This window comes from Cervus canadensis, chromosome 24, assembly GCF_019320065.1.
Source record: "Cervus canadensis isolate Bull #8, Minnesota chromosome 24, ASM1932006v1, whole genome shotgun sequence".
In the NCBI taxonomy this organism is placed as follows: Eukaryota; Metazoa; Chordata; class Mammalia; order Artiodactyla; family Cervidae; genus Cervus; species Cervus canadensis.
In genome coordinates this window covers 33,372,762-33,389,697 of record NC_057409.1, presented here as the reverse complement: position 1 = coordinate 33,389,697, position 16,936 = coordinate 33,372,762, and the positions used below count along the sequence as shown (strand labels likewise).

At 37.4% G+C, this 16,936-nt stretch overlaps 1 protein-coding gene across 12 annotated transcripts in view; it reads right to left on the bottom strand.

Moving 5' to 3' along the window:
• The window catches only part of IKZF2 (IKAROS family zinc finger 2), a 174,362-nt gene that overhangs the window by 22,706 nt on the left and 134,720 nt on the right, over positions 1-16,936 (bottom strand). For all 12 annotated transcript variants that reach the window (XM_043445260.1, XM_043445259.1, XM_043445258.1 and 9 more), the window contains one exon: positions 519-656. In XM_043445260.1, the coding sequence (XP_043301195.1) occupies positions 519-656 (138 nt within the window). The remainder of the gene's footprint in view (positions 1-518; positions 657-16,936) is intronic.

Here is a 16,936-nt window from a genome sequence, read left to right as displayed (position 1 = left end):
TTTGGTCTAGACTGTTTGCCATACTTGTAGAAAGCAAAATCAGTAACTTCCAAGATAAACCACAAGACAAATTGGAGACATTTTCAATTATATCACTGATTACTTACCTAAGAGAAATGTAAATATAAGTAACCAACTACTTTTTTTAGAAAACCTATAGACTGACATGAAACCATCTTGATTTATTTGATGCAGCGGATGAAAAAGACCAAACAGTACTCGACTTTGGTATGCTCAAGGCCATCTGCCATTATGATATTAATTCACACACAGGCTATCAGAAATAAATTGGGTGTATCACAAAAACTCAATATAGCTTGGTTGCAAAGTGTCCTAAAGCTTAACTGACTTCAAGCCCTTAAGAAGAAAAGTCCATACAAAGTGAGTATGCTCTACAATTGCTCTGAAATAGAGTAAAACTTTACCTTCATGCTGAAGGGTAGACAGAACTGTCTAACCCACAATAAACGACAAAAGCAGCAGGGGAGAATGAAAGCGGTGAATGCCATGCTACCCACCATGGTGACTCATGACCTGCCCGGCAGCCTCCATGCTGACATTCTGGAGATAGTTGTGGCAGCGTTCCTTGTGTTCCTCCAGTGAACTGCGCTGCTTGTAGCTCCGTCCACAGTAGTTGCACTTGTGAGGTTTACCCACTGTGAAGAGAACCCAGGGTTAGACTGGTGTCAGGTCTCAATCCAAAGCAAAATTACCAGCTAACTTTTGATAGTCTGGAGGAAGCAGTTATATACTTTTCAGACTTAAATCTCTTCCTCCTCCACACTCCGATTTAGGTGATTAAAGATAATAAACTTCTACCAAGATTAAGCGACAGCCTTGGCTTAAAGGCAGAGTGTACCTTTGGTGACAGGGGAAATACTGAATCAAAATCGTGCTCTGACTGTCTCCTAGATCAGGAGAGGCTGATGATCAGTCTTCAAAGTATCAGACTCTTAACATTTACACAATTCTCAAAGCTTGACTCATTCAAAAGACAAATCATGAGTGTCCTAGATACATGATGAGAATTATTTTTATTTATTCGGGGTGGGGTGGTGGTGGTGGTTTAAGGATAGAGGATTTTACTGAGGGGAACTAAAATGCAACAACTCGAAATGTCATTGACTAATGAAAAGGTTATTCACCAGTACCAAGAAGACTAGAAAGAACTCAAAGGATGAGAAAAAGTACAGATAAAAGCAGAGTTTCTCTTTTCTTTCCACCTTGGTAATAACTATTCACACATGCAAAACTATGCAGTACAACAGTTTATTCTCCCACCACAGCACTGTTCTTATATTACCAAGAATGTAGGTGCTTTAAGGTTATTAACAACAACCACTGAAGCCCTAACATGTTTAGTTATACGACGATAGTGATACTTAATTATGGATTTCACATTCAGGAAGTGAATTATTTTCTAATAGCCATATCTCATGATACTGGTAAATTACTTCGATGTTTACATTGAAGAAAAAAACTTTAAAAAATTTAAGAAGGAAAAAAAACACATTTAGGGAAAGAGGTGTGTTTTAATGTATGACTATTCACAAGGGTATCACAAAATACTTTGATTCTTCATTTTGAATGGATGCAGAAAAACCATAAAACACCAGGGGTTCTGCTGGCAGAGCCTTGGTAAAGCACACAGTGAATCAGGTGAGCTGCTCTCATTTGACTCCCTCAGGGTTCATTTTGTTTTGCCCAGAGAACAGACAGACAACTCTTTTTCATGGACCAAGAAAGCATCCCTAATTCCAGGTCCCTTACAAGCCCATGCTACGACACTGGTCATAAACAAACTGAAATACTTTAACAAGACAAGGTATTCACAGCTACATAAAATTTCATTACACTGATTTAAGAAACCAAACAAACCTTTAGATTGTATTTGAGGGGCATGTAAACTCATATCAGTTATTTCACAGTCACAATTTTTTCTAAACTGTCTCAAAAAACAAAACTATCTAAGGCAGGATTAGTCATCTCTAAAAATACCAGGCAAAATAACTTCTATTCATCAGAACCAAGAATTTCTGGGAAGTGAAAACCAGGTAGCTTTGTATATCATGAAGTGTTATAGCACTGTGAGAGAGAGCATTAGGAAATACAAGAAATACTTCAGTCAAAAACATTAGCGTAAATGATATAAATATATTTATAGGTAATTGCATTCCAAGACATGTGGCTTGGGGCTACATATGACAAAAATCTTTGATGAATTTGCTTTGAACAAGTCTATTGAGCAATTAATACTTAAGCGTATATACTGTATTTAACAGCCCACTATAAACTAGTTCCACCAGCTCTGTCTACCCCTTTGTAAGTCCTGTTGTATTGTGTCCTATGATACCTATGTTTTACTGTGAACATATCCTCCTATAATTTCTTCCTCTTATTTCTCTAAGCAACACGACACCTTTTTAACTTAATTAAAACATAGTTCCAGTCCACCGGCCTTGGCTGACATCTCTTTATAAATGCCCAACTCCCCAGATAAGGAAAAAGAGACAGTATACATTTTACCTCCTCATTGTAGAACTCTATCCCATCAGCTTCTCTTACTTGGTTATCAATTTGTTTTAAAACATCACTCTCTTTTTCATCCCATCCTTGTTCTCTGTGAGTGTATCAGGTATTTGAGTAAACTGCTCTCCATTTCCCCAAATCTTCATCTTCATTCCATTCCAGCAATCCACATATTAGGACACAGGCTGGACTTTCACATCTCGTGTAACTATTCTATATCCAAGAAATTTGTTGTGTAAATGCCCCACCTTATCCTTCTACTTCTCTCAGGTGACACATCTTTACAGAAAGCCTACCTTCTACCAACCCTGGGATGAGGCTGGAATGTAAAGTGGAGAGAAAATTGTCATGGTGCCTACCCTCATGCAAACAACAGTCTACCAAGGAAGACAGACATTAAAGAAATATACAAGCAGTGCATTACAAATTGTAGATTCTATGGATCTAAAGAACAGTAAGCTAGTATAATATGGGTACCCTGATTTAGTTTGAGACAGTTGGCTGGGAAGGTCTGCCTGAGGTTGAACATTTAGGCTGATAGTTGAAGAAAAAACAGAAGTTAGATAATGGGGATGGGGCGGAGGGCAGAGGAGACACGGTGTTTCCGGGAACTGCCGTCATCTCTTTCTATTTACTCTCATGTTCTTAGCTCCTTCACAGTCTAGATTGTGTTCCTGCTACTCTTTTTTGAAAATTATTTTCAAACATCATCAACAGTCCCTGCCAAATCCAATGGCTCTACTATTCCTGCAAGATCATTTCCTGTCAGTTCTTTGATATTTCTTTTTTCTTTCTTTCAGTTTTATGGAGATATAATTGACAGAAAATACTGTGTAAGTTTAAAGGGTACAGCAGAATGACCCAACTTACACACATCATGAAATGATTACAATAGGTTTAGTGGACATCCATATTTCCTAAAAATCAAGGTCACGAAAATATGGTTTATATTTACTCCCTATATATTTATATATAGGGAATTTAACTGTATAATAGTTATCAACTCTATGAGTTAAAATGTATAACACAGGTATATACACAGAAAAGGACCACTCTTTTGCTACTTTTCTTTTTACAAATATTATTATTTACACAGTCTCACTATCTGAAACAGCTTCATTTAGTATTATTGAAACATTTTTTTTAAAAAGTCATCCATAGTCTCTGATGTGCTAAATCTGGTAGATTTTAATCATTCCTAAATCTTCCTAATTCTTTGAACTATCAAAATTTCATGAGTCTTGAATCTTCTGATTTTCTCTTCTGGCATCAGTTTTTGGGTCCTCACTCCCTGGCTTTTCAACCTTCTCCTGCCTGATAAGTATGTATGAACCTAGGGTTCTGCTCTTAGGACAGCAGTCTCCCACTTTTCCCTCTAGATTAAGCCTTCATTTCTATGAAATATCCAAATCAAGTCTTGAATAATTTCCCCCTTTTTGGAAGCTCTTATTTGTCACAGATATTTTAAAAGTGATCATGGTCATGGGAAGTTATGACCAAGGACCCTCTGTGCTGTCAAAGCACTCTGTCCACATTACTTTTCATAACTGCATTGTAATTATCCATTTGATCTCTGCTTCCCTTATCCAAACAACAAGCTCTGTCATGAGGACAGAGGTTGTGTTTTACTCAATTTGGAGTTATAGTGGCAGTACAATGGGAAGGAATCTGTCTGCCGATGCAGGAGACACTGGTTCAATCCCTGGGTCAGGAAGATCCCCTGGAGGAGGAAATGGCAACCCACTCCAGTATTCTTGCCTGGGAAATCCCATGGCCAGAGAAGTCTGGAGGGCTACAGCCCATGGGTCACAAAGAGACAGACATGACCGAGCACAGAAGCAGCAGCATTTCTTGTATTATTAAACATAAGAGGTGCTCAGTATGTATTTGCTGAAAGACTGCATTTTGAGTTCTTTCCTCCAAATACCTTTATAGCCTGACCTCATGCCTATTCATCTGAAATCTAAGATCCAACATATCCAACATTATCTTCTTCTATGAAATTACTTCTTTATTATGACTGGTCTTTTGTGCAAGAATTACCACTGTTTTAATAAACTGGACTCACGACAAGGAACCACTACTGTTGCCTCCTACCTCATTTCTCACATCCAAACTATTGTTCAAGTTTATCCCTCCCTTTTCACTCTCAGAACCAATATCTGAGTAAAAGTCTTCATTATCATGAACCTGAGTGAGCTTAATAAGAGTTCAAAGCAGGTGTTCTCTTCCCTCGCGTATTATTTTACTCCGCTCCTCAACAATGTTATTGAACAAAGTCCACATCCCTGCACCTGGAATCAGCATCCTGCTCTGGTCCCAAAGGAAACATTCCATCTTCCACCCAATTATCCAGCCAAGATTACCCTGTACCTTTACACTTCTGAGTCTTAGTTCTTTCTGGAATGGCTTCATACAACTTCTACTTCTTGAAATCCTACTCATTCTTTCAATCTCCCTAACCACGTTCTGTCCAAAAGCAATCTTTCTCACTAAAGAACTGTAACTGTACACACTTGGGGAACTTAAAACATTTTCTCTTGAGTTATCTGTGGTTACATTTGCCTCATGAACGCTGGTTTGTACTGCAGGGGCCCACTTATATGTGATTTTTTTTTTTCTGGATAAATATATACTAGAGTTCCACAGGTTTCCCTGGTGGGTCAGTGGTAAAGAATTTGCTACCAATGCAGGAGACGTAGGTTTGATCCCTGGGTCAGGAAGAAGGAAGGAAATGGCAACCTGGGGCAGGAAATGGCAACCCATTCCAGCAGTCTTCCCTGGGAAATCCCATGGACAGAGGAGTCTGGTGGGCTACAGTCCATGGGGTTGTTAAAGAGTCAGATATGACTGAGCAACTAAAGCAACAACAGTACCACACAATCTGAAGTGGGTTGAATCCACAAAAATGGAACCTTGGATATACAGGACTGATGTAAAGTGGATTTTCCACTGCAAGGGAGGCGGGGGTTGGTTCTCCTAACCCCTGTGTTGTTTAAGAATTGAGTTTCTTGAGAAATTGAAATAATGTCTTATATCTTTGTAACCTCAAAGAGTTTAGTAAGATGATTTGTTCAAGAGCAAGGACGAGTAAGTGGTATTTTCACGAATGACATCATTTCCTAACTCGTTAAATATTTTCCTCTCACTGGTTTTTGCTGCATCTTTTTCTAATTTTAAAAGCAATGCATCCACATAGAAAATTTTAAATTACCAAAAAATTATTCATAATTACATCATTTCCAGATAGGTATCTTTAACATTTTTATATTATCCTACTGTAATTTTTAAACATGCACAGATATATTATGTTATGAAACTGGGTTATTTTATACATGTATCATACAATCTGTTTATTTAACTGAAAAATACATCTTGAACATTTCCCCATGTCATAAAATAATATTTTTATTGCTGCCACTAGGTAACAAATTATTCCCCAGATTCTAGAATTATGACATGTAGATTTAGTTTGCTTTAGCATCCTTAGTCCTTTTCTTATTTAATAATTATTTTTTTCCTTTTTACCATAGTTATTATGCCCATACTTAAGAAAATAAAGTAGTTCTACAAGGCACTTAATAAGTCTTTCTCTCACCCCACCCCCATCTAATAACAATCTATTTCTTTGTCTTCTCTCTTTAGAATTTCTATTAATTTGATATTAGACCTTTTAGACTGATTCTTGAAATATCTTTCTCCTTTGTGTTAACTATCATTTTAACATTTTAATAAAAAAAAAATTCCTCCATTTTCCTTTGAATTTTACTGGGAAGCATTTTCTGGCTAAATGAATGTCTATGAGCTCTTTCCTTTTTCTTAAAAATAGTATTGTTTTCTTCATGGATATAACATTTATCTGAGCAAAATATTTTCATTTAAAAAAGTTCTTCTTTATATTGTCTATTTTCTCTGGCTTTTTTTCTTTTTATATGGGTATCTGTATTTGAGGCTTTCCTTAAGTGTCTTGTGCCTGAATGTTTATTGTCCATTCACATTTAATAGCGAGGCACAAAAAAGCTAACTGGAAGTCCAGGAGACACAGGTGAGGTTTGTGAACTATTATAGACTGACCAAGTAACAAAGCAATTTTTTTATTGTCAGACCCCTTAAAATAATGTATTTTCTTAAAAAAATGTCTTTTCTCTAGAACCCTTCAATTCCCTTTGAGAAGATGCCTCCAATTTCCAGCCCCTGAGGTGCATGGGGGTGGGTGTTGGAGAATAGGGGCAATAAGAAGCTAGATAGTATTTCGGAAGTAAGTCAAGATGTGGGGCCAAGAACCTAAATGTACAATTGCAGTCTTTTACATAATCTCCCTGCTTTGAGTTTGCTTTACCCCTGTGCTTAGTACTGAGTCACTTAGTCATGTCCAATTCTTTGTGATCCCATGGACTATAGCCCACCAGGCTCCTCCGTCCACAGGGATTCTCCAGGCCAGAATACTGGAGTGGGTTACATGCCCTCCTCCAGGGGAATCTTCCCAACTCAGGATCAAACCCAGGTCTCCTGCATTGCAGGCAGATTCTTTACCATCTGAGCTGCCAGGGAAGCCCAAGAATACTGGAGTGGGCAAGCTATCCCTTCCCCAGGGGAACTTCCTGACCCCAGAATAGAACCTGGGTCTCCTGCATTACTGGTGGATTCTTTACCAGCTGAGCTACCAGGGAAGAATTTTTCCTTACTCTCTACTTTTCCTGGAGTCCCTAAGATAGAACCTTTCCAATTCAATATCTCCAAAAAATAAATGCTATTTTCTTACAGTTGGTTGAATATAGTGAGAGAGAGTGGCTCTGTGCCCTGTTTTGTACTCAGATTTTGAAATCCTTTTATATTTAATCCAGAGTTTCATCCCTACCATTAACAGTCCTGTTTCTTCAAAGTTCAGAGATTTTTCAGGATTCTCTAGCATCAGATGGCTTTGCTACTCATCTTTTATTCCTTTCTATAATCACTCAGAGTTCCAGAGCTTCTGGAACTCCCTCGGTCTTCTTTCCAGCTCCCCCTTGGCTGCTATTCAATCCTTTCCACTGTCTTTGATCTTATGGGTTTATACCTCAATAAATATCTACTGTGATATCAGTAGAGCTTAAAGACTAGAGACAGATGCAGCTTTCTATTTCATCATGTTTAGACAGCAACAGACAACATCACCTTTAATTCTGGAATCCTATGGCTCTGGAAGAAAGTGCCAGAACTCTCTATTTTGATAAACAGAAGCATGACATGATAGTAACGCTTAGCCTCCAAAAAGTAATCACATATTTATAAGACAAAGGAATGTGTGGAAATGTAAAACTGCTTCCTCTATTTTATTCTAATCTGCTATTTATTTAACTGTCTGTTATAAAACAAGATTCCCTACCCATATTCAAATATTATCATTTGCAATGATTCTCAAAGTATGAACTGCATGCTGCCTTATATTAGAATGACCAGGACTGCTCTTAAAATGCAGATGTTTGGGTACCATTCAGTTCAGTTCAGGCACTCAGTCGTGTCCAACTCTTTGCGACCCCATGAACCACAGCACTCCAGGCCTCCCTGTCCATCACCAACTACCGGAGTCCACCCAAACTCGTGTCCATTGAGTCAGTGATGCCATCCAACCATCTCATCCTCTGTCGTCCCCTTCTCCTCCTGCCCTCAATCTTTCCCAGCATCAGGGTCTTTTCCAATGAGTCAGCTCTTTGCATCAGGTGGCCAAAGTACTGGAGCTTCAGCTTCAACATCAGTCCTTCCAATGAACACCCAGGACTGATCTCCTTTAGGATGGACTGGTTGCATCTCCTTGGAGTCCAAGGGACTCTCAAGAGTCTTCTCCAACACCACATTTCAAAAGCATTGATTCTTCGGCGTTCAACTTTCTTTATAGTCTAACTCTCACATCCATACATGATTACTGGAAACACCATAGCCTTGACTAGATGGACCTTTGCTGACAAAGTAATGTCTCTGCTTTTTAATATGCTATATAGGTTGGTCATAACTTTCCTTCCAAGGAGTAGGCATCTTTTAATTTCATGGCTTCAATCACCATCTGCAGTGATTTGGAGCCCCCAAAATAAAGTCAGTCACTGTTTCCACTGTTTCCCCATCTATTTGCCATGAAGTGATGGGACCAGATGCCATGATCTTAGTTTTCTGAATGTTGAGCTTTAAGCCAACTTTTTCACTCTCCTCTTTCATGTTCATCAAGAGGCTCTTTAGTTCTTCTTCACTCTCTGCCAAAAGGGTGGTGTCATCTACATATCTGAGGTTACCAATATTTCTCTCCGCAATCTTGATTCCAGCTTGTGCTTCTTCCAGCCCAGCGTTTCTCATGATGTACTCTGCATATAAGTTAAATAAGCAGGGTGACAATATACAGCCTTGATATACTCCTTTTCCTATTTGGAACCAGTCTGTTGTTCCATGTCCAGCTCTAACTGTTGCTTCCTGACCTGCATACAGGTTTCTCAAGAGGCAGGTCAGGTGGTCTGGTATTCCCATCTCTTTCAGAATTTTCCACACTTTATTATGATCCACACGGTCAAAGGCTTTGACACAGTCAATAAAGCAGAAATAGATGTTTCTGGGACTCTCTCGCTTTTTCAAAGATCCATCGGATATCGGCAATTTGATCTCTGGTTCCTCTGCCTTTTCTATGCTGGACCTAGAATTTATGGGAGTCCTCTGAAATGCCCATGCTTAAGAAGTTTGTCAGGTGGTTGCCTACATACTGAAGTTAAAAAACAATGGTCTGTAGAAACTCATAAATCATCATGTTCTCTAGGTCTGATACTGAGTTAAAATTTCTTAAAGTGAATACTAGTCTTGACTCTAACATAACGATTGTAATTATATTAATAAGGGAATTGAGATTAATTTTGCTATATAAGAAATTTTGGAATTAAAATTTGAAAGTCTATGAATGAAGCATCATTTTATTACTGGTAATAATATTTAAAAAGTGTTAATTTTGATAATGGGAGTTTACCACTGTATGTTTATAACATCTTTTGAGAGCAATTATCTAGTTTAAACTTTGTATCAGTTTGACTTCAAACTGATGCGTGTCTGAATTTTAAAAATCAGGTGGAAAAACTTACATTGACCAATTTCTCTTAGACTGCTGGTCATGCTGCTGAAGTCTTTTAAGAGGATTATATAGTGTTATTTCACATAAAGAACAGCATAGAAATTAATCACCTCTATTAGTAAAAGATAAATGATTTGTCAGGGTATTGATTGTGGGAGACTATTACTTTAAGTACACAATTCAAGGAGTCTGGAAGTTTATGTTGTATAACCATCACCACAATTAAAATATTTTCATTTCCATCACCCCAAAAAAACTCCCTTTCCCACAGTTGGCTCTTGGCAACCACTGATCTGCTTCTGTCAGTACAATTTTGCCTTTTTTAGGATTTCATATAAACTGAATCATGCAGTATGTAGTCTTTTTTTTTTTAACTCTGCATAATGATTTTGAAATTCAACAATGCTGCTGAAAATATTGGTAGTTTATTACTTTTTATTTCATCATATGAATATACCATAGTTCATCCGTTTACTAGTTTGGGTGCTTTCTGGTCTATCAGTTCAGTTCAGTCGCTCAGTCGTGTCCGACTCTTTGCGACCCCATGAACCGCAGCACTCCAGGCCTCCCTGTCCATCACCAACTGTCAGAGTCTACCCAAACCCATGTCCATTGAGTTGGTGTTGCCATCCAACCATCTCATTCTCTATCATCCCCTTCTCCTCTTGCCCTCAATCTTTCCCAGCATCAGGGTCTTTTCCAATGAGTCAGCTGTTCGCATCAAGTGGCCAAAGTACTGGAGCTTCAGCTTCAACATCAGTCCTTCCAATGCATACTCAGGACTGATCTCCTTTAGGATGGACTGGCTGCATCTCCCTGCAGTCCAAGGGACTCTCAAGAGTCTTCTCCAACACCACAGTTCAAAAGCATCAATTCTTTGGTGCTCAGCTTTCTTTACGGTCCAACTCTCACATCCATACATGACCACTGGAAAAACCATAGCCTTGACTAGATGGACCTTTGTTGGCAAAGTAATGTCTCTGCTTTTTAATATGCTGTCTAGGTTGGTCAAGACTTTCCTTCCAAGGAGTAAGTGTCTTTTAATTTCATGGCTACAATCACCATCTGTAGTGATTTTGGAGCGCACAAAAATAAAGTCAGCCACTGTTTAACCATCTATTTGCCATTCTGGTCTATGGTTACTAGGAATAAAGCTTCTGCAAACATCTGCAGGCAAGTCTTTGTGTACGTGCATGTTTTCATTTCTCTTGGTTAAAACCTAAAAATGGGATTCCTGGGTCATATGACAAGTACCTGATTCACTTTCTAAGAAACAGCTTAACTGTTTCTCAAAACAGCCGTATCACTGAGCATTTTCATTATAAACTTATTCATAATATACCTGCATTATAGTTCACTACCGCTGTAGGAGCTTTAGCAACGTGCTGTTTTCATTTTAGATGATGGTAAATTGAAAGTTCATTCTTTGTACTGGTTAACCTTGGCTAGAGGTTTACTCATTTTATCGACCTTTTCACAGAATCAGCCTTTGATTTCATTGATTTTCTCTATTTGTTCTTGTTTTCATTATTATTTCCTTTCTTAATATACTCTAGATTTATTTTACTCCTCTTTCATAACCTCTAAAGAAGCAAGTTTAATTGGTTTGAGACCTTTCCTCTTTTTTAATACAAGGACTTAATTCTATATGTGCTCCTCCAAGCACCACTTCTATTCTCTTCATGTTCATGTTTCCTTTATATTCCTGAACATAAGTAGCATATTTATTATAGCCGTTTTATCAACCCTATCTTTTAGTCCCACAATTTGGTCATTTCTGGATCTCTTTCAACTGACTGATTTTACTACTGACTGTGGGTAATAATTTCCACCTTATTTGCATATCTCTTCATTTTTTAATGGGTAATGGACATTGTAAATTTTATATTAGTAGGTTCTAGATTTTGCTGCATTTCTTTAAAGTATGGTTTACTTGTTCTGCCATGAAGTTACATTACTTGGATTCAGTTAGATCCTTCTGGTACTTGCTTTTATATCTTAAGAACTCTTTCATCTCTAGGCTAATGTAGCCTCAGGACTATGGCAGTACCCTTCTGAGGACTTAACTCAATGCCCTGCACATGACCAAGTCTTTCCACATCGGCTGCTGAGATGAACTCCTTTCCAGCTCTGCAAGAGCTCCAGGAATTGTTTGGCCTTCCGTTTTCTGGTGTTTCTTTCCCCAGCTGCAGGAAGTTTCCTAATACATATAGGTAGATCACTATTTAACCAAAGAGTAAAAGAAGGCCCTCTGAAAAACTTTTTTTTTATCCTGTGCCGTTTCCCCCATCTGATACTCTGCCTTGATATCTAAGTACAGAGGTCTCCTTGAACTCAGATCTCTGTCTCCTCACGGTGAGACTGCCTAGCTCTATTGGGTTTACAGATCCTGCACTGTAGCCTAGAAACTGCTTCTAGGAAGTAAGCTGGGGTCATCATAGCCCTCACTACCTTTGTTCTCAATGTCTAAAAGTCATAGAATATATTTTGTCTGGTATTCCAGTTGTTCAAAGCAGGAGGGTAAATCTGACCCCTAATCCTTATCATGATTGGAAGCAAAATTTATATTAGTGTGTGGTGTGTTTAGTCGCTAAGTCATGTCTGACTCTTTTGTGATTCCATGGACTCTGGCCCGCCAGGCTCCTCTGTCCATGGGATTTTCCAGGCAAAGACACTGGAATGGGTTGCCATTTCCTTCTCCAGATTTATATTAGCAATTAGGTTAAATACAAAGAAATTAAATACCAGTAACTTTGTAAGTTTTACTGTGACTACACTTCAGGTAACTGAAATAAAGTTTCTTATAAATGTAATTCTAAGAATATGTTATAAAACCAAGTGTCCTAAAGCACAGAGGAAAGCAGGGTTAGTGTTCCAACCATCTCAAAAGTTAACATATAGTCTCTTCTTTGACATATTGTCCCTCACAGAAATCCTACACTAATCAAAAAAGAAAGAGTTATCACTATAATCTGTCAGAGATATATAGACTACTGACCTGAACAAGAAATTACAAATTAAAGAAGCAGTAAAGAGAACTTGGGGCTTCCCCTGTGGCTCAGTGGTAAAGAATCCACCTGCCAAGGCAGGAGACACAGGTTCAATCCCTGGGTCAGGAAGAACCCATGGAGAAGGAAACAATAACCCACTCCAGTATTCTTGCCTGGGAAATCCCACGGACAGAGGAGCCTGGCCAGGCTACAGACCACGAGGTTGCAAGAGTCGGACATGACTTTGTGATTAAACAACAATAACAACAAAAGAGAACTTGATCATTCTGACAACTATTCAATTAAAAAAAATTTGCTAGTATTTTCTCCATCTGTCATTATGAGAAACTAGAAATAAGAAATATTGTACCTATACTCCTAAGAATCCCATATACCTACCCAAAAGAAAGAGCAAATCAAATAGCCATAAAGAATTGTGAAGTAGAAATGTTTACCATAAATTCATAGAGTGTTATGAAGTTACATAGCACAACCAAGTCTTGTTCACTTATATTTTCTTGAAATATGTCACTTCAAGAGTAATCCTAGTGAAACCTATAAGACAAATTACAATAGCACTAATTCAAGTGGTAAATGTTTTATTCTTTACATAGATGTGTGTCTGTTTACACATACAGAAACATGCTAAGAAACACATCTATATACAGAAAATATATTTACCATTTGTCATCAAATACATAAAATCAGTAACAGAGCACTATGCACATATCACATTCATTTTCCCTTAATAAAATTAAATATAGCCATTTCCTATAAATAAATGCTCAAAATAAATTTGATATGTTTTTCTTGGTCATTTCTTGTGCTTAGTTGCTCAGTCATGTCCGACTCTTTGTGACCCCATGGACTGCAGCTCACCAGGCTCCTCTGTCCATGGGGATTCTCCAGGCAATACTGGAAAGGGTTGCCATGCCCTCCTTCAGGGCATCTTCTTAACCCCATGGATCGAACCCAGGTCTCCCATATTGCAAGCAAATTCTTTACCGTCTGAGCCACCAGGGAAGATGAGTATTTCTTACAGAATTATAAACTACTCTAAAGAAAGATAAGCCCTCAAATATGGCAAAATTGTCATTAATTTTTTTTTTTCTGTTTTTAGTACCCATAAGTTATACTTGACTGATGGAGGGTATGACAACCCACTCCAGTATTCTTGCCTGGAGAATTCCATAGACAGAGGAGCCTAGTGGGCTACAGTCCATAGGGTCGCAAAGAGTTGGACACAACTGAAGCCACTTAGCACACACACACAAGTTATACCTGACCTGAATTAGTGGTCAGTTTTACTGTATGAACCTTGAATATAAACATTTTTAATGTTCTTGATCCCTTCTGCTATAATGCTGCTTCAAAAAAGATTTTACCAATTCATATTCAGTCTAGTAGTATATAAGAGAACCATTTCACCGTATTCTCAACAATGAGTACTCTCATTAAAATAACAAATTCTCCATTAATGTGCTACCTTGTGACCCTTGAGTTATAGCAAGGTACTCCTGGGACCTAGAAGCACATTCTTAGGCAGGATTGTTAAAGCAAGATAGGCACAGGATGTTTTAAATTTTGAGGGAAAATAATAATACTCAGCCAACTGATTGGAATAATTGGAATAATAACAGCTGACCCATTGGAAGAAATGCTGATGCTGGTGAAGATTGAAGGCAAAAGGAGAAGAGGGTGGCAGCAGACAAGATGATTGGATAGCATCACTGATTCAATGGACACAAACTTGAGCAAACTCTGGGAGATAGTGAGGGACAAGGGGGCCTGGTGTGCTGCAGTCCATAGGGTGTAAAGAGTCGGACACAACTTAGCAATTGAACAACGAAAATGGAAGTTAATTATGCAATAGCTGGGCATTTCATAGGGATTAATGACTAACAAGGAGTGGATGGCCCAAGGTACAGCCTACATCCACTGGCCATTAATTCCCAGAAAATTCCCAGCATCAAATTCATTATTGCTATTATGAACTGAAAATGGAAAAGAAATATAGGCATATGGATTTTTTTAAGGGTGATGCAGTTTTAATTAATATGTACAAGGCATTCATGGAGAACTTAATTTCTGTACACTATTCAATCACATCACTGTTCTCATCTCTCACAATTCCAAAAAGGCAGACACAACTTAGCGACTGACAACAACAAATAATACTCAACACCCCTCAGGTGCCACGTGAATTACTTGCTCATGGTTTCAACATGACATCATATTACATTTCTCTCATTGACATCATCTTTGTGAAGCTAGGTTTCAGCAGTTGCTGCAAGACAAGGCAAGTACCCTGCGAAAATCAGTGTGGAACAGGAAATGAGAGAGATCGTGTTGAACCCAATTCCCAAAATGGGGAAGTTGTGCAGTTCCCAACAAGATGTGCAATCCCATTAGTAACCCCGACTGTCAGAAGAATGAAACGAAAACATTTTGTCTTTCAGTTTAGTCATTCAGTCATGCCCGACTCTTTGCAACCCCATGAACAATAGACCGCCAGGTTCCTCTGTCCATGGGATTCTCTAGGCAAGAATACTGGAGTAGTTAGCCATTCTGTTCTTCAAGGGATCATCCCAATCTAGGGACCAAACCCGGGTCTCCCTCATTGCCGGTAGATTCTTTACTGTCAGCCATCAGGGAAGCCCCAGCTTCCTCAATTTAGGTATACTATTTTTCAAATGGCTATTAAGTGGTTGGGACAGAAATACTTGAGTCGTTTTGAACTTGACTACGTAATAAAAGAAACTGTTAGATATATGTATTTTAGGCCTAAAGGTACTGGAAAATCTTACTGAGACACCAAGGGTGCTGTGAACCAAGAAAGTTTTGGGAATCTCTGTGCTAAACAACTTCAATATAATTATATTTCTTTTTAACTTGCATTAGTGAAACTGAACATTAAACAACAAAAAACACTCACTTGTATGCCATTCTTTCAAATTATCTATTCAATACCTTTACTTATTTATCAATTACATTATTATTGTTATTGTCTTTCTCATTGATTTGTTCAATCTCTGTATCTATTAAGGCTAATAAACCTTTGACTTACTTCTTACAAATACTTACTTTAGAAAGTATAAATTCTTTATAAATACTTACTTATAAATACTTATAAACTTTTGATGTTTAGATGTTTTTCATTTTTATGAGTTGCAACTGTTAGTAATTTTCCTCTGTGTGATTTATTTCACTGTTTCAAAATTCTGCCTGATACAGAATTTTTGAGAAATATCTAAAACTATTTTTCTAAATCTTTAGAAATCTTAATGACTCTAGATTTTTCATGGATTAAGGAGAAAAATAATATTTTAGAAAGAAAACAAATTCCTATCTGAAAGTCAGCTATCTTCCAGAGAGAACCTGTTATGTTAAATCATTTCAGTATAATTAGGTTCCCATAAAAAATTATTACAGTAAAATAATGTTTATGCCTGAAGGCAGAGTTTATCAATGACAAGGAAGAAGAATGTTAAATATTCAAATATGTTCATGAATTAGTACAATTAGGTGGACTCCATAGAAATCCCCAATGTATATATGAGGATACAAGGTTCTTTTAGGTGATTAGGTTCAGTAACCACCAAATAAAATCTGTTTAACACAATGTTTTTCCCAAATTATTTTTAATATAAAAGTATTTTGTAATACTTTTAATATAATAACAACTATTAATTTCCCAAGTAACTATTTTTCTATGGACGTATTTTGAGCACCACTGCACAATGATAATAAAATAGGCCCACACTGCCAGAATTAATGTATTTTATTGTTTGTTCTTTTATAGGATTTGCCAAGTATTTGACAAGGACATATAATTCTTTTATCATTCATTAAACACACATTTATTGAGACTCTTCAAGTGCAGTGGGTATAACCCTGAATAAGACAGACGTTAGCCTTGATTTCACAGAGCTGACATTCCTTAACCATTCAAATATTTCCATTTGCTTTATAATGTAGTATGATTAATTTTCAAATTAAATTAAAACCTTAGTATAAGGACACAAACACCATGGAAAATAGTATGTAAGTGTGGATGAGTCTTTTAAATGAAAACTATCACAGATAATTGAAAGCAAGATAATCTTTATTTTTAGCTCATGCTGGAAAAAAGTAAGCATAATTGTAAAAAGAAAAAGTCTCATGTAAGGTTACTTTCATAAGAGTGTATATTGTTGACATCTACTTTTCTATTATTCTGTTTAACTAACAAGTTTCACAAGATCACTTTTAACTGAACACCTGAAATAAGGAACCTAAAAGGAACTGAACAAAATATACACTGTAAAATATTTTGGCAGTGTTAACAGTTCTGATT